Source organism: Melospiza georgiana, chromosome 9, assembly GCF_028018845.1.
Source record: "Melospiza georgiana isolate bMelGeo1 chromosome 9, bMelGeo1.pri, whole genome shotgun sequence".
In the NCBI taxonomy this organism is placed as follows: domain Eukaryota; kingdom Metazoa; phylum Chordata; class Aves; order Passeriformes; family Passerellidae; genus Melospiza; species Melospiza georgiana.
Genome location: NC_080438.1, coordinates 26,204,524 through 26,228,120, shown reverse-complemented (window position 1 = coordinate 26,228,120; position 23,597 = coordinate 26,204,524). Strand labels below are relative to the sequence as shown.

The window sequence follows — 23,597 nt, the reverse complement described above, 5'->3', positions numbered from 1 at the left end:
GAAATCAGATACAATCAGATCAATTATTTTCATTATAAAATTGAAGATTGACTTATTTGAAATGCATATAGGAAAATGATCTACCAAAGACCACAAGGCAGCCTTTTCACCTCAATAGTGTCAGTACGTGTTAGGATTTAATTGTGTGTCTTGTGTTATTTGAGATGATGAGACCAATCTCCTGGTCATTTGAGTCACCAAGACATGGGAGATGTTTTTCTGTGGTTGAGGAAAGTCTCTAATGAGGGAGGGATGGCTGAACCTCAGCCCAAAGCCATCAGTTGGTTGCTCAGACCATGTGTATGAATCAGTCAGCTAAACAACATGTGGTGTGGTGGAAACCAAGAAGTGCAGGGGTAAATGCCGTGGATTTGGAGCCTGATTCAAGACTTTGTGAAGTCGCCAATTCTGTGTTCACAACAGAGACCAAAGTCTTACAACTTCCCAGGATGGAGAAATGTCCAATACCAGTCTTACAGATATTAATCTCTTTAAATGTCTTTATGTACCTTGTTCAGTTGCTAATAACTGTTTTCTTCCAAAACGTGAATTGCCATCTTTGTGTTTCTCTCTGATTCTCTTTATCTGTCTGGGATTGTTTTTTTCTTTGTCTTATAGTTTCTTGATCTGTTTTCACTGAGGTTCTGTTCATACCTGAATTCAACAACCAGGGCAGAGAGTCATGAACCCTGGAGTCATTCAATTCATGTTTTCAAGTGAACATTCTCAAATCAAGTGGTCAAGAGACTTTCAGGAATAGGGAATATTCTTGGTTGTTTTTACATTTCACACTGCTGTTTTACTTTTGGAGATTTTTCTCTCATTAGTCAGAACTCTGATAACTATTTTCCTCTCAGAATTATTACTGCAGTGATGTGGAACAAATAAAATTACCCATCCCAGTTTTATGCTCAGTCTTACACAAACTTGGACTCATTCTTAATGAGTATAAGATAGATCTGTGTCAGAGTTGGAGTAAAGGTGGATCCTTTGTCCAAACTTAAAGAAATTTAGTTTCAAAGAAAGCTGAAATGTTCTGGGGTGATAACATCGTTTTTTGTTTGTTTGTTTCATCAATCAGTATACTCATTTATACCATGCAATCAGTTTGTATTTGCCATGATTACTGGGTGACAATAATTAGTGTGCTTTCTTGTTGCAATTATTTGGAAAGATTTATATGAAACATTTGAAATTATGTTTGAGTTATCTACCTCAGTGACTAAATTAACTACGTGATTGCTGGAGGATTGAAATAAAGAACCATTCTCTTTTGATGAGACACTCAGAAACAGGATTTGAAGTGGGAGTGGGAGGCTCTTCAATGACCAGGGAAACATGTGCATCATCTTTTATGTCAGAAGAAAAATCACATTTTTTTATCATTCCAGTTACAAAACACAGACCTCTTCCAGTAAGAGTTAGTTGTTCAGACCTCATAAAATATGTTTCCTTCTCTCTTCACTATTACCAAAATCAATTTAAGTTACTATACAAATGATGAGACAAGTTCTCTCTGCTGAGTGAAGAATGTGTTTCAACCTAAGAATGAGGTCATCCAGCTTTCAGAGAAACACAGATCCAAGACCTTTGTGGGGCACTTGGAAGTAAGAGACAACATATCCAGGAATTCAGGAGCAGCTTTCAGAATTACCCAAAACAGGATACTTCTGTTCTCTGAGTGCTGAATTATCATCCTCATGAACAGGAGTCCTTTGTGCAGTGAAGCTCCAGCTCTAATTCTGGTAAAATGTGCAAACTTTCTTGGGTGCTTGCAACCCATACTCCTCTGCAAATCTTCAACTGATTTACTGTTACTCACAATGGTTTCCAAGAGACTGCTTTGGCTGTAATTAAAGCCTGTCTTCAAAATACTTGGGACCATGGAACTGCAGCTTTCTGTTTCTTATAACTGCTCCCAAGCCTTCCAGATGAATTCCCTAGCATAAATATATGTATGTTGTTTATGCAATAATTAAAACAGCAGCATTTTTGTAATCATTAAAAATAATTGTGATCTTCATCTAAACGAAAATTATTGTGAAAAGTGCACAGCCTCTTATTTACTTATCCTGACTCCACAAGATATTGGTCAGCAGAACTGGGCTGGTTTAATTTTCCAGCAAATTACAGATTTTCTGGCTGATTCTGGAGTTTGGAGCAAAGGAGGCTTGAGAGAGAAGCTAAAACTTCCTGATTTAGCTATTCCATTTAGAGACAACTCAAAGTGGATTGTGCTTCTGCACTGATGACTACTTAAAGCTAAAAACAAGCATTCATATTAACTGTTGTGGGACACATTTCCACCAGCCAACCTTCCACAGAAAGTTAATTATGAGCTCTGATATAGGTGTCTAGATCAGCATCAATCCTCAAACCTACATGCAAGGTTTTCCTTAAGAGCATAAACTAATTATTAATTGGCAAAGAGCTGCATAAATTACTTTCAAAAGGAATCTGGTGGCAAATTATGCAATTAAACAAAATTGTCATGTCAGGATGGTGTAACAAGCTCTGATTAGGAGCAAAAAGTTCAATTGACATCAGAGTTAGTGTAGATAACATATTTTATCATGTTACATGAGCAGCAGGCACTCCAGGAAGGCAGATGACAGCATAAGGCTCAAAACAGAAAGGGGCACAGAAGTTTTAAGTGGTGTGTACTTGCAGCACAGTGAGATGCTGTCACTCAGAGGACTAAAAAAGAACTGTGTGTATTAGTGAGGCACTGAAATTATCAAGAGGATATGCTGCATCTTGGGTTCTGCTCTCAATTCAACCACCTGTGAGCAAGTTGCTTTCCCAGTTGTAACTCTGTAGATTTGTGGTAGTGATGGGGTTGTCTGACACTTGTATGCAAAAGTGTTTGCATTTTGAGATCCTCTCTGTGCAAGGGAACACATGTATAAAGTATCATTATATGAGTTTTTCATGTCACTCTAGAGATTGGTAGAGCCTACCAATATTTCTATTTTAACTGTACTTCACACACATTATCCTCTAATTGATTCCCCCAGTCAATATAGGCTATAGATTTTGACTTTCAGCTGTCTCTGCTTCACAGAGCTAAATAATGAAGAAGGAGAAAGCAATTTGGAGCCTCAGGAAGTTGATGCTCAAAGGAGGTTTCAGTCAGAATTTTAAGGGGGAAAATGAGTGAAAGAGAGAATTAGTGAGTGTTGATACTGGGAATTCTGCAGTGAGGATGGAGCTCTGAAAAGTGATTTGTGTTTGTGTAATGGCCTCAGTCTCTGCAGTGTTTGTGTGCTGTTATTGGTAAATATTTCAGAATAATGACTCAGTGGAGCCAATCTTACCTTTTTACACTTACTCTCCTATCTAGAAGGAGAACAGTCAGATGCATAAAATAGTTTTCAAAAATGAACCTAACCAAACAGTCTTGACTGCAGTTTGTGGTTGAGTGGTTTTCATTTCCTTTTCCTTTCCAGAAAGGAAAATAGTTTTTACTTATCTGAGTAGAAAGCACAAAACTGGCATGTTCCTTACAAAAGAAAAGGTCAATTTGACACTGCCTCAAGCATTTAACTTTGCTGTCATTTATCCTGCTTGTAAAACATAATTATTTATTATTTTAGAGACACAAATATATGCTGTAATGCATTTTCTACTTGAATAAAAGGATGCAAATTTTAAAAGGTTCTAGCAAGTATGTAGCTTCTGTATGTAGGGGATGATTATGGGGATAGTTCTGAAACAGAGTTGCTCAATTACAGGACAGTTAGAAGTGATGGGCCTGTTATTTCAGACTGTTTAAGCAAGTTCTCCATCAGAGGTAGCACTTATAAAACATGTAAGTTTCTTCATCTTTTCACCATTTATTCTACACTAAGCAACAAAGCAGAAAATTATAGATTCACAGGCTTATATGGATTGTCACTTTCTATCATGCTTTGAATTTACTTTGTCTAAAATTGAAGATAAAAGAGAAATATCTAAGTAAACAGGTTTGAAGTGCTGACTTCTAAGTAGCAGTGAATAAATAATACAATAAAATATCTTCCCACCATTTTCATGGTAAACTCAAACTGAAGCTTTTCATTGTCTTCATTTTGTTCAAACTCTTAGGCCAACAATTTAGATTTAGTCCTATTAAGCATATTTTTCAGATACCAAAAGTTGTTTTGTTATACAATTATGTACATTCTTTTGCATATTTTTGTGTGTCTTGGCTCAGAATTCTTTCTGTCACTTAGCCATCACAGAGAACTTTTGTTCTAATTTATAACTCAAAGTTGCAATAATTCTTCCTCTTTAACCCTCCCACCTTCCCACACAAATGTCTTTCTATTTTCTGTAGGGGGTAACATCATCTATTGTTAAAATTCTGCAGCAGGAGAGAAACTTCCTACAGGAGCCTATTTACAATTGCTTCTTATTTTAAAAAGCTTATTGTTGGGACTGAAATTTTCTGTCCTGTGTGAAAGAAGGTGTTAAGGCCAAAGAGTTGGGCTCTGACCCATTTTGGGGTGAGAAACAGGAACTGGTGTGACAAATGTAAGAATTGAAGGCTGGGATTTGACAGGCTGGGAAGAAATGGGAGTAGGAAAGAGATTTATTGAAAGGACAAGGCAAAGATGACCAGTCTTGGGAGTAACAGGAGCTCTGTGCCTTACCTGTGAAGCTTGGAACAGAACATAAGTTGTCTGCTTGTTTCCTTTTATATCAGGAAAGATATTTAAATCCTCTGGGAAAATGTCAGCTTCATTTAGTTCTCTTTCACACATGTAATGACAAACAGTGACTTTCTTATTTCATTAATTCACGTGGCAAAGCTCTGTCTGGTGGTTTGAAATATTTCAGATGATTCATGTCATTGCCAACATGAAATTCTGCTCTTGTGTTCTCTATTTGTTTTCAAACAGAAGAAATTACATGTGCAAAATTACATGCAAAGAATATTGGGTTACTTAGAATTTAGAAATGCCAGACTTAGAGCTAATAACCACACAACTTTTGGCAAGATTTCAGCTCCTTTCACAATGAGTTTTTAATTACTTTATTTTCATGCTCTTTTCTAATGCATGGTCAAAAAGTTGTTTGTGAATGTTAACCATACCTAGTGGGAATACAGAATTACTTCAGCCATGGTTTTTGGTAATACTTATGATCATCTCCCAGATAGTGATTCATTTTTCCAGTGGTCTGTGATGTGAGGGAGTTTCATTCCTGATATTGTTACATTGCTCACAAGCCTTTCTTAGCAATTGTTTTCTTGACAGCTACTCAATTTTATTTTCTAGCTTCAAAAGCTCAGTTTTGTTCCTCATTTCTGGTGCTGAAGGTGAGTTTGTTTTCCATCTCTGAACACTGCTAGATTTGGGGATGCTGTAAAGAGAACCATTTTCCATAGCCCTCCTGTCTTTGGCTGAAATTAGAAAGCCTTATTCAGTTTCAATCCCTTTTCACTTCAGCAGTGGATACAAGCAGCAGTTGTCCAAAATGTGCAGATGATCCAAAGGAAAAATAAAAAGTATTTTCTTATTGTGAACACCTAACATAGCTTATCCTTTGATAAGATGGCTCTGAACATTAAAGGGATATAATAATAATATATATATAATATGCTAATAATTACTAGAAGTTTAATGGTTTTTATGTCTTCGAGACAGCTACAGGTCTTTCAGCTTAACTACATTTGCACAATAATTATTAAAATATACTGTTATCTCTTACTCTGATGTATCCCTCATTATCAGAGCACCTGATTACCACACAGTCTGTAACAAATGGAATTCTCTGAGTGACAGAGCAGACCTTCTGAAGCTGGGCCAAGGGAGCCATTGGTCAGATCTTCACCCCCTCAGTCCTGCTTTGGTGAAATGATCACCAACTACATCTCAGTTGAGGGATTCATTTCATCTGTGTTAGTCTCACTAATCAGATGTTCTCTTAGAAATTGCATGAAGCTATAAGATGTATTGTATCTGTTCATCCTTAACTATCTTCCCATCATTCTTCCATACCTGGAATTTCCACCAGGAATTTTGACAGGAATTGTGTCTCTGTTACTGCTGAAGTGGAATGCATCAGTGCAGCTCTTTGTGATGGGCATGATGGACATCTCAAGAGAAGAAGTCAAAGCAGAATCAAGCTAAACTACCTTAATTTACAGTAGCATTGTTGTTTGTCTTATGGAAACAAATGTAATTACTTCATTTGTCTGTTGCTCTCTATTTCTTGCTTTTACTGGTGCCAAAATAATCAACTTTCACATGATAGCTTGCTTTCTCTGGTTGGATTTACTAAAGGTACTAGAGATACCTGTACAAACTTGGAAGCAGAAGATTAAGTTCTATCCTTTGCTTTTCTTTCATTTGTTACATGCTTTTGGGTAAATGGTATTACTCACATGTTTAGTGGCTTCATCAAAAGATCAATATCAAGCCTTTTTTTCACAATGCTCTGAGGTTACTCTAAGTTTCAGTAACAGAATATAGTTATTACCATATTAGACTAAAATTGTTCTACTTTACCATTCTTTATTATTACTATAGTTCCTTCATCAATAGCAAACACTCTTGGGTTCCATCTCACTAAAAATATTCATTTTTTGTTTTGAACCTCATTGCATTCAGTATGTATTAAATTTAGAATAAAGCATATAACATTTATTTTTAAAATTGGAAAAGCTGTATTCTAAAATTTAAAAAAGGACAATTGTTTAGGTTGGTTTTGGTGTGGGGGGTGTGGTTTGTTTTTTTATGTAACTAAGATTGAATTTAAAGGTTGACAAAAAGATCAGTGTTTGTATCAATGTAAAGAAAGATAAGAATAAAAGAAGATGAATTTCAATGTTTTCTTATGGTTTTGCATCACTGGTTGCTATTTTGTCGTTGAATTGCATTTTAAATTTTACATTCAAAATGTTCAGGCTGAAACACAAGCACTGCACTGCCTATTCCAATGGAAATTTGCTTTTTTATCTCATTATAGGTCTAAAATTCAGAATTTTTATTACACTAGACATTTTTACATTAGAAGCTCCCACTCTAAATTCTCTTTTCTGTTTCAGAATAATGCCTATAGGAAATCTGTAATGTTTTTATATTACTGCAATTTGTTCTCAGAAAGTCTCATATCTTGTTTAAAAAAAGACAAGAATTGTGATTATATAAACAAATAAAATTAGCATCCTATACAAGGCAAACATAAGTAGGAATCCACCTAACATTACAGCTTCCCACATTATCTGTTGAGTGTAGAAATTTTGAAATCCTAACTGTTCTACAAAGAGTCCTTATACCTGGAAATTGCCAATGTTTTTTGGCAGAATGTGAATGAGATTCTGTGAGGAGCTGGTCTCAATGAGTTTATGGGTCCCTTCTAAATTGAGATATTCTATGGTTCTGTGCTATCAGCAATATGGAAATATTTGCCTTTAAGTGTAAAAAACTTGGTGGACTTTCTTTTGAAATAATGCAGTGTCATCTCACTGATTTAAGTTTTGCACCAATTATTGTAACAGCTTTAAAAGGAGTTATCTTCCACACAGGAATGCAAAGGGAAGAGAAATAACAAGTGTGCTGGCTCACTGCTGCAAGCCTAAACAAAAGAAAACCTGGCCTGACAGTCAGGACAGTGCTGGGCATTCATTACTTCTCTGGAAATAACAGATGCTTCACTGTCTGTTCATTTTAGAAAATAATCCATTCAGCTCATAAATCAAGGGCTGAAATGTATTTAGAATAGTGGTAACAAAATCAGTGCCCTGCCATGAGGTCACTGTGGTGAGTCACCACCGAGTCCCAGAGACGTCATCCTGCTCTTCCCAACAGGTAATTATTGCAAACAGGCAAGGGGACCAGTGGCATTGTAATTACCAGAGCTGGTGTAGATATTGAGGGAGCTTTTAGCTGGATTTGGAAGCATAAAGTGTATGAACTAAGATCACTAACCAAGCAGCATTGATAGTGATGTGCTAGAAGCACAAATGATTCTTTTTTCAAGTGTTTTTTGCTTCATTATTCCCCAGTTACTGTGGCTCAAGATGATTCCTGAGAACAGCTGATTTCCTGCATTTCTGACATTCAAGCCAATTGAAAGGCACAAGAATGTGAGTTTATTAGCTGGCTGTTAGAGATTTAATACACAAAAAAGCCAAATATTTATAGATGATAAGCACTTGGTCCTTCCAACACATCTCTGTAGCTATTGAAGGTATACAACAGTATTTGTTTGTTAATTTAGGGCTTGTGTTCATAATATACTGTATATTTTAATACCAGGCTCCATGTAGGATGTAATTTCATTCACTTGTTAATTAAATAAAAAATATTTTGCCTAGTATTATCAACTCTACTAAATGAGAGGAAAATAAGATGACAGACTGATTAATTCATATACTTTGTGTCAGAAAGGAGACATTTCCAATGTAGGAAGCCAAGTCCAGCACTGAGAGCACCCAGTCTGAACACTACAGGATGCAGAAATCTGCATCAGGTTTTTTATGTGCAGTGCTTTAATGTGTACAAAATGCTCTTGAAAGGAAGAAAATCATTAGATGTGTCCTTGAAAAAGAAATGTCTCCAACAAGGGGTTCAGAGTATTGCTTACTTAAAAGGACCAGGCACATTTCAGACTAGTACACAATATTTTGGACGAGTATTCTTCAGGAGGATTTTCAATAAATATTGAAGTGCTTAGAAATGATGTTTTGCAGGATATAAAATAGACAAGTTCTTGCTGTAAGATTGGGATGCACAGGAGGCTCAGGTAATTTTTGTTCATTGATCTTGTCATTGGTAGCAGTTACTGAGCTTCTGTGCCTGGTGCAGAGCATAAGGAAGAGCACATCTTGGGACAGACTCATGAGAGATTTTCTTCAGTGAGATTTTCAGAGATTTAGTTGCCTTGATCCTGGGCACTGGAGTGGTTTTTCTAGCAGAAGCACAGCAGGCTGAGGCTCATCTTGAGTTTTGCAGCACAAAAGTATGGCCACAGCTCTTTTTGAGACCCAAGTCAGAATGACTCCACCAAGTAAACAGAGTTCATTGTTCTAAAATCTAATTAGGTAAAATACCAGTCCTGGCACCAAACTAGAGTGATCCTCTTCCATCCAGGGCTCCCCTTTCAACACATTACCAACATAAAGTGTTAGAACATGGGTTGGACTTGATGATCTTACAGGTCTCTTCCAGCCTAGAATTTCTGTGAATTTCTGTGAATAAGCATCCTAAATATCTCCTTTATCCTTTTTTGTCCTGCTGTTAATAGAGAAAGTGAGAAAATAATCTCTGATCATGAACTAGACCAGAGAGAGAAAATTGCTTCAAATCATTTCACATTCCATTGGACCCCTTTTTCTCCTTCTGTCAATTGTGTTTTGACCTACCAACAGATGCTTTAAGAATACTTCTCAACAGGTACTTTGTGGAGTGGGCTGTAATTGTGTCAGAAGGAGACATCAAGGAAAGAACCAAAAGAAATGGTCAGAGGTAAAAGGCAGGAAAAGCAATGAACTTTAAATTAACAGGTAAAATTGACACAGAACTATGTCAGACAAAGTTAATTATTCACAGGGCAGAAAGATTTCCCAGTAGATGACAGAGGATTATACATGCACTTGCCATAGCTGCAGTAATTCAGGTTTTTATCAGAGCTTGATAACAGAAGTATGCATCTGCTCTAAAATCTTCCTCTGGCATTGAAATAATTTACCCTGAACTCTCCTGTATCTGTACATACAATGACACCTTTTCATTGCATACAACTTCCTACCAGAAACTTGGGCAAAGTTTATGCCTTATCAGCTGGCTGCCTATTGGTGTTCTCTTACGTTCTTAAAATCTTAAAAAGAAATCTGGTTTACATCCTTTCTTCTATTTAAATTATTAAAATTATGCTGATTACATGTTAACTGCATAAATTATTCCCATGATATTATTTTTAAGTCAGTTCTTTGAAATGTTTTGGTTTTCTGAAACAGTTTTGATGAACTCTTTGTTCCCAGTTTCTTAGTGGCTTGACAAACACATTTACTGAGCATGCAGTAAACAACTAGAAACGGTGTCTTGCAATTCCCAGTATTCAATACAACCAAGTGATTCATATAATCAGAGAGAGACTTGATATTGCAATTTTACTCAATGATATATTCCTGTTGACTTCAGTATAGCTAAAGGCAGAATAGATTGGTAGTCTCTGAAGCTAGCAAGACCTTTTCAAAAGAACAAGAATTCTCTTTTTTTTTTAAATCAAGCTGTTCCCTAAGCTGAAACTTGTAAAAAAATATGTCTTTTTACAAAATTCACAAAATAAATTTTTTTAGTTTTAAAATCATCAAAGCTTTTTATATTTGCATTTAGATTCTATTTCTAGGTTTGAAATAATTTTAATTTTTAGTATTTTATGAACAAAGTTTGAACATGTGAATATCAGCTTTGAAATGTTTCTCATCAGTTGCATCCAGCTAAATGTTTCAGCTTAAGCAGACTCACAGTTTAGGGCTTACTTTTGCTTGAAAACTTAAATTACTGTGCCTAGATTTTGAAGAGGAGATTTAAAATCTAAGATATTTATATGCCAGAAAAACATTTCCCTACATATCTCTAGTGGTTAGTGGTCTCTCCAGAGGACAGGAAAATACCAGTAATAAAATAAGAAGTATTTTGAATATAAAAGCAATGACAAATCAGAATGAGTGATGTGACTCTAACTAAGGGTTAGAGAAGCTGATTTATAATTTAAACAGGAAATTCAGCATGTTCTTTACTTACAAGGAACAATTTGACTATTGTGCCCTTTTCCAAAGGATGGATAAACAATCTGTGGGTTATGAATACTTTCCTTGCCAGCTTTATTTATCATTGTCAGATTTCCTTGCTTGATAAAGAAAAATATAATGGTTCATCCTATAATTCAGATGAAAGCACTAATTATGATGAAACAACCTTGCCTTTGGGGCAAGAGGGACACAAAAACCAGAGGATTGTTTTATGTAATACACTAACAGCTTTGTCACTGCCTCTTTCACTTAAGGAAACTAAAACTACAGCTCCCTGAAGCTGGAATATCTTTAATTTCTATCTGATGGGGAAAGGTTCCACAGAACTGCAATTACAGATCAGGCATTACCAAGTTTGTTCTTTGTTTGTGTTTTGTCAACGATGCTTTTACTGCAGGGTCTGTGAATTGTCATAGAGAATACCTGATTCTTCTGCTTACTTGACACTTTCTGTGAATGAATCAGAAATAAGCTTGTTAAATTCCATCTGGCTCTATGAGTAGAATAGTATAGATTTATCTCTGCATAGAATATATTTGGTTGATTCAATAATCAAAGGTAGCATAAAATTTGTTTGCTTAACCAAAGAGATGTCCAGTCTTCTGAAGATCCTAACTAACATCAGCAATTTCTTGAATGAGATGCTATTGTGTTTGAAAGGATATATTGAGTACCATCCTGCACAGAGAAGTTGTGTCTGGTTTGCCACTGAAGTTTCTGACTAAAATCACAATAGAAACTCAAGTGAAACATCCCCAGCATCTATCTAAAACACCAGTTGTGACTGTCAGGATAACTAGTGTATTTGGCTTTGTTCTCCTTACAGTGCCAAAAAAGGAGATTTAAACCCCTGTCTTTTGCTTCATTCAATTGTTCTATTTCAATGTACCATATTCCATTTCAAAACAGAACTTTGCTTTCATGTAGGTCTGATTATTACATTCCTTGTGAGACAAAGTTTTAAAAGATCAAAAGTGCCCTAATTTTAAACTTATATTTAAAATTATTTCTTTTCCCTGTGGCATGTTAGAGGGTGCACATGGCTGCATACATTCGTGTTCAGGTACTTAGTTTAAAGTGTAAATCACCAGGCCAAGAGTTCACACCTTTAAAGGTACAAGCTGTACGAGATAAGCCTTAGATGATCAAGGCAATTGTTCTCTAGGCATCAATGTGCTCATCTGTTAATCCACACGACTGTTTTCTCTGCAAAGCAGATAAGTAGCAGTGAAAAATAGTTTCATGCTATAGATTCAGAGCTGGTTTGCAGTTTTCAGAACTTGCTGTAGGGAAGATCTCTGTCAGATTAAAACAGTGCTGGAATTCGCAAGGCAAAAAAAGTAATTTCTGATCTCTGCATGCTCTCTCTATAGTCTCAACAGTCAAATTCAACTCAGTGCAATTTGATTTGCAATTTTTCTGAGCAGGGATTCATGAAGTACTTACAGTGTGACCAGAGATGTATTAATCTACAACTAAGAATATTTACTTTTATTCCAGAACTTTGATTAAAAGACCAAAGCATTTGTTCTACAAATTGACTTAGTGCAACAAAGGATGGAATCTATGCCATGCCTAATTTAATACTGCAAATGTATCTGTTAAGTTCAGAGAAAGCAGTTATGTGCTTAAAATCATGTTGTTTTTCAAGGTTTGCATATGTAATACTTGCCTTAGTTCTCTTTAAATGGCCAAGCTTGTAAGAACACCAATTCTGACAGCATCAGTCTGGAGTGATTCTTAGCACTCAGGCATCTGCTCAGACTTCAGACTGCAGAAATTCTTCACTCACACTAAAATAATAGCACCAACAATTGCAGCCTCATTGTTCCTTGACAGAAGCCCTTTGAAAATCGTGTCAGGAGGAACTCTTTTTATCTCAACAAAAACAGAATGCTCAGGTTCCCCTGCTCTTAACTCCAGGACGCTTTAAAAAGAATCCAGCCTTGTCCAATTGCAGTATTATTGACAAGTGAAAGCTTTTTTTGTGCCTTGCAATGCTTTTAAAAGCAGCACAAACAATATTTGTCCATATAGGACAAAACCTTCCCAAATCATCTTTGCCCTTGTGTCTCTTTGGACCTGAAGAACTTGTCTAATAGAGCATAGAAGATTCCTTCTATGCAAATCCAGAGTTCTGATTGAAGTTGGACAAGCTAAATGGAAATAGAAAAGGCTGAAAATATTTTTTATAGCTTAGGTTGGTCTCATCCAGGCTTTAGGTATAAAACAGAAACAAGCTTTCTAAGGAGAAAATTTTAAGCCCTGCAGCACGTGCTAACAGTATGCTGGGGCATTGCATTAGCACCAAAAGGCAGAGAAAAGAGAAACAATCTGTGGAGTAAAAACCGACCTCCTTTTCTAGGAGTTGGATTCTCTGTCCCTGCACAGTATCAGATGGGCCTGATTTTCCTTCCTTTGTGATATCCTTAGCAACCATTGTCTTAGAGTGATCCATGTAAGAATAGACTAAATTACTGAATCAGGCATAGAGTTCAATTCTCTCACCATCAGAAGAGGAAAATACAGATATTCACTGCCACAAGCATCAATTTCCTGCACTCTTAGGTTACAGTTCAAGTGAGAAGTAGCTGATAGAGCTTGGAATGTACTCATTAGTATCAATGTTCAGACTTGAACATTTCCGTGCCCATTTTGTCCCAAAGATTATTTGGCTGCAAACTGTCTTTTCACTTTCTTCTCATTCCTTTTTTACTTGATTTCTCCTTTTACTTATGTTCTTCTATTACTTCTTCCTTTTATTCCTTTTATTCTCTCTTCCACCCCTTCTTTTTTTTTTTTTTTCACTGAAACTTAAAAAAACTTGCTCTCAGCTTCTTTCAGGCAATTTGAGATTGTTTTGTGCAGTATAATCTCTGCCTTTCGTGTTCTTCCTGCAAATCCTAAAGTCCCTGAGCTCTTACTTCCATGGAGAGCTCCACAGAATGAGTCCAGTCAGTATTCTTCTTTCCCCTCTTGTCCTGTGAGCCAGGCCATGCCAAGCCATAATATTTGCCTTTGATTTCAACAAGAGCCTGTTTGGATGCTGAACAGCTCTAATGGCACTGAGGAGCTGGGAAAACTCTTTACCATGGCAGGGTCACTTAAGGTTTATTTGTACACATGGGCCCTGACAACAATATGGACAAACATTGCTTGTGCTCCTTGAAAGCATCAGAAAGCACAAAAAAGCTTTCACTTGTCAATAATACTGCAGCTGGACAAGGCTAGATTCTTCTTAAGGCATCCTGAGGTTAACAGGATGGGAACATTGGGTTTCTGTGGAGATAAAAAGAGTTCTTCCTGAGAAGATTTCAAAGGGTTTCTGTCAAGGAACAATGAGGCTGCAAATGTTAGTGTTATTATTTTGGCATGAGCTAGAGACTTCTGAAGGCTGAGCAGATGCCTGGCTGCTGCAGTTGAAAAAGGCCCCATTAAGCATCTGTAACACTAATGTGGTATTAAACTATATAACATTATGCAAGAATTAAATATTTGAAAAATTATTTCCATAGAAAAAAATTTCGATTGTCTGATCTTTGTCTGTACATGCAGCAAAATTGGATAGTGTCATAAACTGAAAAATAAATTTAACATCAGTTTTATGAAGGAAGAGTTATTCTAAGGCAAAATGCTAATAGAAGAAAGAAATAGCCATTGCATGTAGACTCTGGTCCTACAGATGTTCAAATGACTATTCAAATATCATCTGATAATCTAGGTGAAAAAAATGCAGAAATTCATCTCATGGCTTCTGGAGAATTTTTACAGGGCCTTTGTCTTCATCCTTCTTTCATTTAAATTTTACAGATGTGTTTCTCCCATGCCCTTCTAAACTCTCTATACAGATGAAATTAATTGTGTTTGGCTGTGGTCATTGGAACATGCAAAATCTGTCTGGTCTGGAGTTATCTGTTTTGGCCCTCTTCCTAGCACACACCTTAAGTCAATCATACAATTTCTGCTGTTTATTTTATTCAGTTTATTTATTTTATTCAATCAAAATATGACAACAGATTTGCAGATATCAGGGAGATCCCAGCTAGGACATTCTGATTATTCTGATCTTTCTTCCTATATGAACTAATTTCCTTTAGTGTTACCAACAACTAATAATTGAATTGGGGAAAAAAAACAGTTGCTGAAGATTTCTTCTTTCCTAGAAAACTCAAACTTAATTTGGTCAGAGAAAAATATCATATTACTTTGACCATGTCAACTTGCTGGTTTCTGCATTCTTAGATGGTGAATACAGATTCAACTGGTCATAATTTCCTTTCCCTATATCCTCTCTTTTGGAATGTGAAAAGACGAAGTCCAGCCCTAATTCTCAATTAAGATGCAATTGACATGCTGAGATTTTTGAAAGTCATAATTCATCTTTCTTCTTTAGGATGATTTTCCTTACAAGTTCTGTAACATGGGGCCTTATTTCTTCAACAGAGACAGTAGAGTCCCAGGCCTTTACTACTTTCCCATTGGGGTCCACCAGGTATTTCCAGAAGTTCCAGGTTGGTTCTTCTCCTGTAGAAGCTACAGGGGAAAGAAAAAAAAAATCTTAAATATTAGAAAACCACATTAGCCAATTCCTGACATTTCTTCATGTCAATTTGATGATTAACCTTGCAGAGGAAGAAGGAATGTAAAATTAAGAGGAAGTTCAGACTGAATAAGATTAATTTTCTGACAGACAGCTTTAACTAGACAGTGGTCCCTTGGAGACTAATGGAAACAGGGAAGCTTGAGCCAGGAGAAAGCACAATAATCAGTGTTGAAGTGTGTGAGGGCATTTGTGTGTGGGGCTGTGCTATAGAGATATAACTGATACAGCTGAACACTGATAGGAAAATGGAATTTGACATGACAATATAGCTTTACTAGGACTGATTTTTTGCTTATCCAGAATTTTCCCTCCAAAAGCACCCATTACCATGTGCCTCAGAAGATTGTTTCAAGAAGAAATAACAAAGTAATTGTTCCAGGTTTCCACCTAATTTTCATCTACAAATGAGTAGTGCAGTTTTCCCCTTCCTGATCACATACCCTTTTACATGAGTCACACTCTTACCCTTTACTCTTCCGCTGTGAGTAACAAAATTTCCAGGACTTTCAAATAGACCAGGAACCTCATGCCCCTAAAAGCACAAGTACAGATGCTACAGACAATTAACACCTTTTTTTCCCACTGATTATACACTGGGCAAACCTCCCAAGGAATCAGAAGTTACTTCAATGTATCATCAAGACACAGCCAGACCCATACTTTTAACTATGTTGTCATTGTGCTGAATAAAGATGCAGCCTCCAGCAGCCTCCCCCTGAGGGCAGGCGAGCAGGGAATCACAAATTCTGTATTTCCTGGGACATGTCTGCAGGAACATCTCTCCTTGGCAAAACAGAAATGAAAGGATGTGAAGAGGATTACAGGGAAATTTGGCTAGCAAAGTGATTCATTACAGATACTTGAAAGGAGGTGAGCTTGGGGTAGTGAAAAATAATATCCACACTCCTTTAAATTCTGAGGGATTTGGGAGAACACTGTGGTGCTGGAGAGAAGCAGCAGGGATGTGGTCCTTGCAGAATGCAGCTCGAGTGATACTGTGTCACACTGGGCTTTACTAGATTTCATTGCTGAAAGACATTTCCTTCACATTGGATTAAGACTGACATTTTAATATAGCATTTAAATGGTATTTAGAGCATTTGTTCAGTGCAAGAAAAGTAGTGCCTTGATAGGGAGCATCCTGCCTTGCTGGCTGGTAAGAACCAGCAAAACCTCTTCAGGTGTCAGTCTGGCTCTAAAGCAGATTGGAACTGCACAGTGTGCTGTTCCAGTGCTGGGGAGGAATGAGGAAGGGAATATTTAAGGACATTGTCTAGTGCCTGGTTTCACTTTTGATTGTTGAAGTAAATTATGAGGTGCTTTGCTTCCACTTATCCTACAGCCCTAGAGATGAATCTTATAAATCCAATCTGCAGCACTCATGTCACAGGAGGGGGACCTAAGAGGCTGCAAAGTGGAAAGAGGAAGGTCAGGGTATTGTATGCCTAGAGGACAGAATTTCAAGGCCTGTATTCCATGTAGAGGTTTATTAGACCAGTTTTTACAGGACATCTGCTATTGATGTGTGCTCATCTCTGGAGATCTTTTGAGAAGGTAAGACAAAGGTGGCTGAAGAATTCCTGCCTTGTGCAGAAGGAGGGACTACATGACTTCTGACCTCTTCAAGCCTGACAACTCTGTCAGCACATCATGTCTTGTTTCTTTGGATGGTATTTTGTGTCAGAGGACGTCTATGCAGGAGAAACAACTCTCCAGCATTCCAGGTTACTCACCAATTAAGTACTTGAAGGCAGGAATTGCACCAGCTCCACTGACCGTGATTTTGCTGAACATGGGGAAGGAGGCACCATAAGTCTTTCGTGCAAAGCTCTCAATTTCTTTGTTGGTGTCTGGTTCCTGCTGTCCAAACTGATTGCAGGGGAATGCCAGCACATTGAAGTGGTACGGGCCCAGGTCTCTCTGCAGCTGCTGCAAGGCCTTGTAGTGGCTGTCTGTGTACCCACACTCACTTGCAACATTGACAACTAGAGACACCTGATAAACAAGAGAGCACATTTAAAAATCTGTTGCACGTGTCAGTTTTCCAAAAGGTAGATTATTTTAAAAGAATAAAAAACATGTCTAGGAAACTGTGACTGAACACATATTTGAAACTACATTGATTTCTCTTCACAAAAGGAAGATTTAATATTTCTTTTATGTATTCCTCTTTAGCAAGCATTAAGATAATCAACCAACTGCTAAGAAATCTTAATCTTCAGTTTACTGAGAATCTGTGTTTTTCCATTCTGCCTTTTGGACAGTTTCTAAGCATAATTAGGAAGTGACTATCCAGCTAAGAGATACTAAGTTGCATGAAAGAAACTTGCAAATCAATGTATTTTTTGTTGCTTATTTATCTGTTGTGAAGCATCTGCTCTGCAGCATGTTTCCTTGCTCAAAATTAAGTGTCCTTGCAGAAGTGTCTGTTCCATTTATCATTGCTAGTGTTGAGATCTTGACCTGGAAGTTAATAGAAGCAATTATAGGATTTGGGGTTGGTGTGTGTAGTGTGGGCTGTAAAATTCCCCATCACTTCTAGAGTCAATCTACTCAGTTGTGACAAAACAGCAACGGTTTTTGCACAAAGGTTTACTGCCTCAATTAGAGATTCCAGGAAGTGAAGGCTGCCCACTATCCTTTGAGGTCATTCCTGCAGTGGATCATGTTCAATCCTGTGTATGTTGTGTCAGTCAGATATGAGCACAGGCACATGTCTGCCAGCACAGACCCACCTGGGAGGGAGCACTCACACAGGTGAGCACTACAGGAACAGCAGAATTTGTTTGGGATATTGAGTGACCTAACTCTGAACTAACACATATCATAGTTTCTCAAAGCCTTGAAGAATGTTTCATTGGTTTTTGAGATAATTTAGCCTTAATTACCTTTAAGAATTTTAGATTTATAGTTTTGTTATTCTCACAAATTTTGTGAGCTGCCACTCATTCTACATAAATTGAGTCCATTCTAATACTTTCATACAAAAGTATTTAAGGAAAGAGGATGTGTGAAATAAATAATATTTAGTGAAAAATAAATGGCTACACGTGCATAGTGTTTTTAAAGCCAGAAAACCAACTGGCATATAAAGGTACATATCTGGGTAATATATGGGATCATAAGATGAGATGTGTAGAAGAGGTAGGAATGAGTTAAGAAAAACCTAAGGAGATGTTGGTATTTGTAATTTATTACATAAAATATTGACACTTTGTGTATTTTCTACTTTGTATAACTGTATGGCTATCACAGAGTCATAGAATGTCCTGACTTGGAAGGACCCACAAGGATCATGGAAGTCCAGCTACTGAATTTAAAGTGGATTTGGAGTGGCACTCTTTCCCCTGGAAGACAGGTAATCTTTCAAAGAACAAGTTGGTGAAATCTTTGTGGTGGAGTGTGTCAACAGGACACAATCTAAACAACCCCTGTACACTTGTATGAACTATGACCTGCAGCCATCTCACCTCCAAATCATCACTTTCATTCAGACAAGCTCTGTCTGAAATTTTAAATTCAGTCTCCTAAAACATCTGAAGTTATGGCATATCATTAGATTTTTATTTTTTTTTCAGAGAAGAGGCAATAATTTTATGATGCATTCCTGTTGCAGATTCTCAGCATTTGAAACAGAATTTGTATGTCTGACATAAAAAATAACTATTGGCAGTTATTTTCTTTTCAATTAATCTGATTTATCAAGCATAGTGATAACAGTAATTTAGTATGAAGTAAAGATAACTTGTATCTAAGAGCTGAAGTCACATGTAGCTCTTCCACATGGAATTTTAGAGGCTTTTTAAATTATAGCTTAAACCTTGGGATTTTCTTGATGCAGAAGTATTCATACACCTTACTGAATTCAACTCTATTGGTACCTGCTCTCAAATAGAAGTAATGTAAGAATTTGTCATTGGAGGTTTGGGGTAAAGAAGGTTGTGTAGGCATTGTGATCAAATTAAAACAGATATGAAGGATTAATTGTCAGTGAAAACAACTAAGCTTTTATCATTTTTACTTGATTTTAGGTAAAAAGAGGGCTGGAAAGGATTCACTCAAAAAGAAACAACTATTTTAATTTACAGCTGTTTAAAACCAGTGGTTTCTTGGCATGATGGGGAAAGGCTTGAGAGCTCACAGTGACAACAGTGCAAACTTCCAAACATATTCCCCCCAAACATATGGAAACTACATTCAGCATTTCTTGGATGGCAGACACATTATGTTTCTTTTTTTCCTTAGAAAAATGCATTCACTGTAACTGAATTCTCCATTGCTGAACTCCATCATTTAATAGTGTGAACCTCTTAAAAATATAACTAACATACATAATGAAAACTTCTGTGATCTATTAGTGTTTCTCAATGAATGTTTAAAATGATTCTTTAAAAATCTTTCTTATCTTTCAGATGTCTGGTATTAGAAGTGATTTCATGCAGTGATATTTTTTGGTCTGCATTTTATTTTTAATAAATAACAATCACTCTTTTTGCCCTCATGTAGAGGCTGTACTTTGACTTCTTACAACTATTAGTGATTTAAGTTCTATATGCCTGACTTTGGGCTCTGAGAGTGCAAGTCAAGCACACCACCTAGTGTGCAGTGCAAACAGTTCAATGGACCTCACAAAAATTATTTCACTTCAGCTGAATTCTTTATCAGCTGTTGTCTCACCTCTTAAAACTATGATTCCCTTTGCTTAGAAAACCCATGCATTCTAGTAGTGAACTCATTTAACACTGCAAAAACTCTTCTTGCTTTGCTTAATGCTCACACCAGAATGCCTTCTTTAGGGAAAAATCCTGGGACAGATTTAGGAATCTGTCTCAGCTTCAAGTAACCCTTTGTGGATCTGTCAGCAGAGACAACAGATACCTGAGTTTTAGACCCAGAAATTCTTAACTGGCTCCATGTGACTATGGAAGAACCAGCCACAAGTGTCAGATGGCACCAACTCACTGAGCTGTCACCTTCATGGAACAAATAGCAATATTTGTGTGGCAATTCAGTGGCTGTGCATTTATCCACACCCAGGAGCGCCACAGCCTCGGATTGCAGTGGATCCGGGTCCAAAGTGCCTACAGTACTTTCAATTATAACATTTACTTAAAAATAATACTTCAATTGTTATAGTGCCTAATGCTTTTCCATGATTATAGCACCTATGGTTCAGGATTTGCAAAGGCACTGCACTGACACTGCTTAATTCCACCCCAGCACACTGCACTGAGCTGGGTGGTAGATTGGTACCATTGCATCAAGACAGGCACAAACACAGCAGGGAACAGTTGATGTTTGGGAGCTCTGACTACCAAATAGGTACTATTTTTGGTAAGAATACTGCCTCTTACAGCATATCTGATACAGATCATGCAATAAAAGACAAGATTATTGAATTAGATTAGATAGAAAACTAATCTTGTTTGGATCCTCTTGATTCTTGTTGAACCATAATCACTGTCCTTCATTTTTGATGTAGATGAGTGATGGGTTAACATTTTATGGTAGTGTGGAAAAACCACAGAAGGATGACCTCCACAACACAGTGAACCAGAGAGTTTTTGGATCTATTTCAGTTGTGGAACTCTTTTCTCAGTGGTAATGGTCCTCCCTTTATTTGGTATATAACATAGGGTAATTGTGGTTTGTATCAAGATACACTCAAATAGAAAGAGAATTAATATCAATCAGTCCTTTTTTTCTTACTATGAAAAAATCGTTTCAATTATCTGAATAGACACAAGTTTATATTAATAATGATTTATTGAAGAATGATTCTGTCGGTCATGAATTGCACTGATTGTTTATACTTAGCATGGCTCTTGTGGTTTTAGAATTAGCAGATTTTATTAATTTTTTTAAGTCTGGAAGCCCTTGGATTTTTTCAATTCCTAGTAAGTTGCCTGACTACCAATTAAGTAGTTATTTAAATAAATTAGCTGAGTGACTGAATTGAAGAAAATGTCTTCTCTGCATCTGCCAGAAAGCTTAAGGCTGGTAAAAGCTGGTTTAGCAATTAACAGACTATTGTTCCAGGAGCTAACTAGTGACTCACTTTCCTTAAAACACCCCCAGCACACACGTAGCACTTTAATAATATTTTATTTCTTTTAATAGCTTTAAAATATTATGATAAACCTATGACTTTACTTATCTAACTGCAGATTTAATCAAGTTTATTTTAAGAAATAAATGGGAGTTTTAATTAACCATTTTCTATCTTGATACTGAGTTCTGACAACATAATGACAGAAAGGGATGTGTTTTATTGCTGCAATTTCCTTTAAAATTGTCCACATACATTATCAAGGAGCAGGTAGCCTGAACATTAATAGAATCTCTGAATGCAAATCTATCTTTTATTCCACACAGAAGCTGAATGTCGCTTTTTTGGAATAAACTATTCCATGTGGCCTAGCAGAGATCAAAGACTACCATTCATCAATGGTTTATCTTTCCCAGATACAGCTCTAGAGCTCCCCTTTATGAAACCAGCCATGCCTCGAGGGCAGCCTGGAACCACAGCCCTGGGATACAGCCCACACCCTGAACCTGCCTGTTCCTGGGATTCCAGAGGGCATCAACACCCCCAGAGTGGCTGTAAGGAATTCTTCCAAGTTCCCCCTTAACTCCTTTCCATGTTGATTCTGGCTCTGAGATAGAGAAGCTACAGGTGGTAATTGCTTATTCAGATTAGCAGATAACACGCAGACAAGACATGCCCCAGTAACAGGATTTATTGATGGAGCCTTTGGAAGGAGCTCATTTAAAAAGCACAAATATTGCTCAATATTAAACAGCTTCCATGTTTTTCTCCAACAGATATTTGAGTGGGCATGGGACTGGTTCTGCTGTATCTCACTTGTGAATGATGGGGGATGAGGACTTTGACCAGAGAGGATTTAGGCCTCTCATTCTGTCCAAATCCACCAGTATCCATTTCTGCTGAGCTCAAGAAAATGTGCATCTCCCTATTTAGCTTCTCTGTCTTCCTGCCAATGTTTCAGTGACCTGCTGTTCTGGACCAGTGAGCTCAGACATCTGAGGAGGGGAAAAGGAAGGTGTAAATACAAAGCTGGAGAAAAAGGCTGAAAATGAGAAGTGATGCGGCTTTTTTGGGCACCAGTGAAACTATTGGACTGCCTGATTGTATCACAGATGTGTCACTTGTGGGAGTTATGCTGATTTTAGCTTCTATAATTTGTGAAAGAGGCTAAAAGAGGTTGTATTATTAAGTATAATAAGTGTGCTAAGTTCACTTTTCCATAGGTACCGATTTTTTCTAGATGATCAAACCGCTAATAAAATGAAATTAAATAAAATCAGATTATAATCAGGGACATTGTTTTAAAATGGTATGGAAAATTCTGCCTAAAAGTACTTAATATAAGATGCAAATACAATTTAGAAGACATCATAAAAGCATATGAGCTTTTATCTACGTGTCCTTCATATTGCTGTCACACTAAAAAGCGAGAGAAGTATTTGCATGATGTTGTTACAATTTCACTATACTCTGATACTTTGTAATGTCTCATGCTTTTACTAGCTACGGTGAAATCTGTTAACTCCATTCGCCACGGATCAAATCCCTTTTTTTTTTTTTTTTAATGTAAAACATTAAAAAGAAACGGGATTTGAATAACACACAAAAAGTCATGCAGTTAAAAGACAGAAATAAACTCCAAAAGTAAGCTACACAAAGACACAAACTTCCAGAGTTTCTAATGGAATAGGCAGAATCCAGAGCTACCGGCAGGAGGGCAGCGTTCCCCGCCTGCCACGTCTACAGGCGGCTGCAGCAGCAGAAGACGCGGACACACACGGGGGTTAGATGCGAAGGCTTTATTGAAGAAGAGGAGCCTGTGTTAGCCGGACGGGTTGGCCGAAGGGCAGAGACACAGAGCGAGCAGCCCAGAGGCACACCGAGTGCACCGAGGCTCCGAGCTCTCTCCCCGCGCTCGCTCCGCGGACATGCAAGGGCTGCCCGGGCGGGAGCCGCCCCTCCCCGCCGCACTTACCGAGCCCCTGTACTTCTCCAGAGACACAAGCTTGCCCCTGATGTTTACAACTTTGAAAGTGTAAAAATCAGGCTCCTTCTGCCGCGTAGCGGAAAAGGCTAAGAGCAGGAGCGCTGCAATTGCGAGGAGCATGGCTAGAGGGATGAGGAGGACTTTGGGGAAGGAGGAGGCAGGCTGGTGCTCCACACTGCCCTCCGGGTCCAGCATGCTGCACGGCCGCCGCGCT

At 37.4% G+C, this 23,597-nt stretch overlaps 1 protein-coding gene and 1 long non-coding RNA gene across 3 annotated transcripts in view; one reads left to right on the top strand and one right to left on the bottom strand.

The window, feature by feature from the left end:
- The window catches only part of LOC131087098 (uncharacterized), a 23,481-nt gene extending 735 nt beyond the window's left edge, over nucleotides 1–22,746 (top strand). Inside the window, exons 2-4 of one of the 2 annotated variants that reach the window (XR_009114837.1) lie at nucleotides 18,603–18,705; nucleotides 21,813–21,950; nucleotides 22,173–22,746. This is a non-coding gene — a long non-coding RNA (uncharacterized LOC131087098). Of the gene's footprint in view, nucleotides 1–18,602; nucleotides 18,706–21,812 lie in introns of both variants that reach the window. The other variant, XR_009114836.1, reaches the window with a different exon arrangement.
- GPX7 (glutathione peroxidase 7) lies at nucleotides 14,712–23,597 on the bottom strand. Its single transcript, XM_058030491.1, has 3 exons — nucleotides 23,372–23,597; nucleotides 17,081–17,342; nucleotides 14,712–15,277 (listed from the first exon to the last, which is right to left on the bottom strand). The coding sequence occupies exons 1-3, from the start codon at nucleotides 23,576–23,578 to the stop codon at nucleotides 15,114–15,116; spliced, it is 633 nt and encodes a 210-aa protein (XP_057886474.1). The 5' UTR covers nucleotides 23,579–23,597; the 3' UTR covers nucleotides 14,712–15,113.

Coding starts and splice junctions, on each gene's coding strand:
- GPX7 (XM_058030491.1), bottom strand. CDS start 23,578: ATGCTGGACCCGGAGGGCAGTGTGGAGCACCAGCCTGCCTCCTCCTTC. Junction 17,343..23,371: donor TGGAGAAGTACAGGGGCTCG/GTAAGTGCGGCG, acceptor CTTGTTTATCAG/GTGTCTCTAGTTGTCAATGT. Junction 15,278..17,080: donor TGCCTTCAAGTACTTAATTG/GTGAGTAACCTG, acceptor TTTCCCCTGTAG/CTTCTACAGGAGAAGAACCA.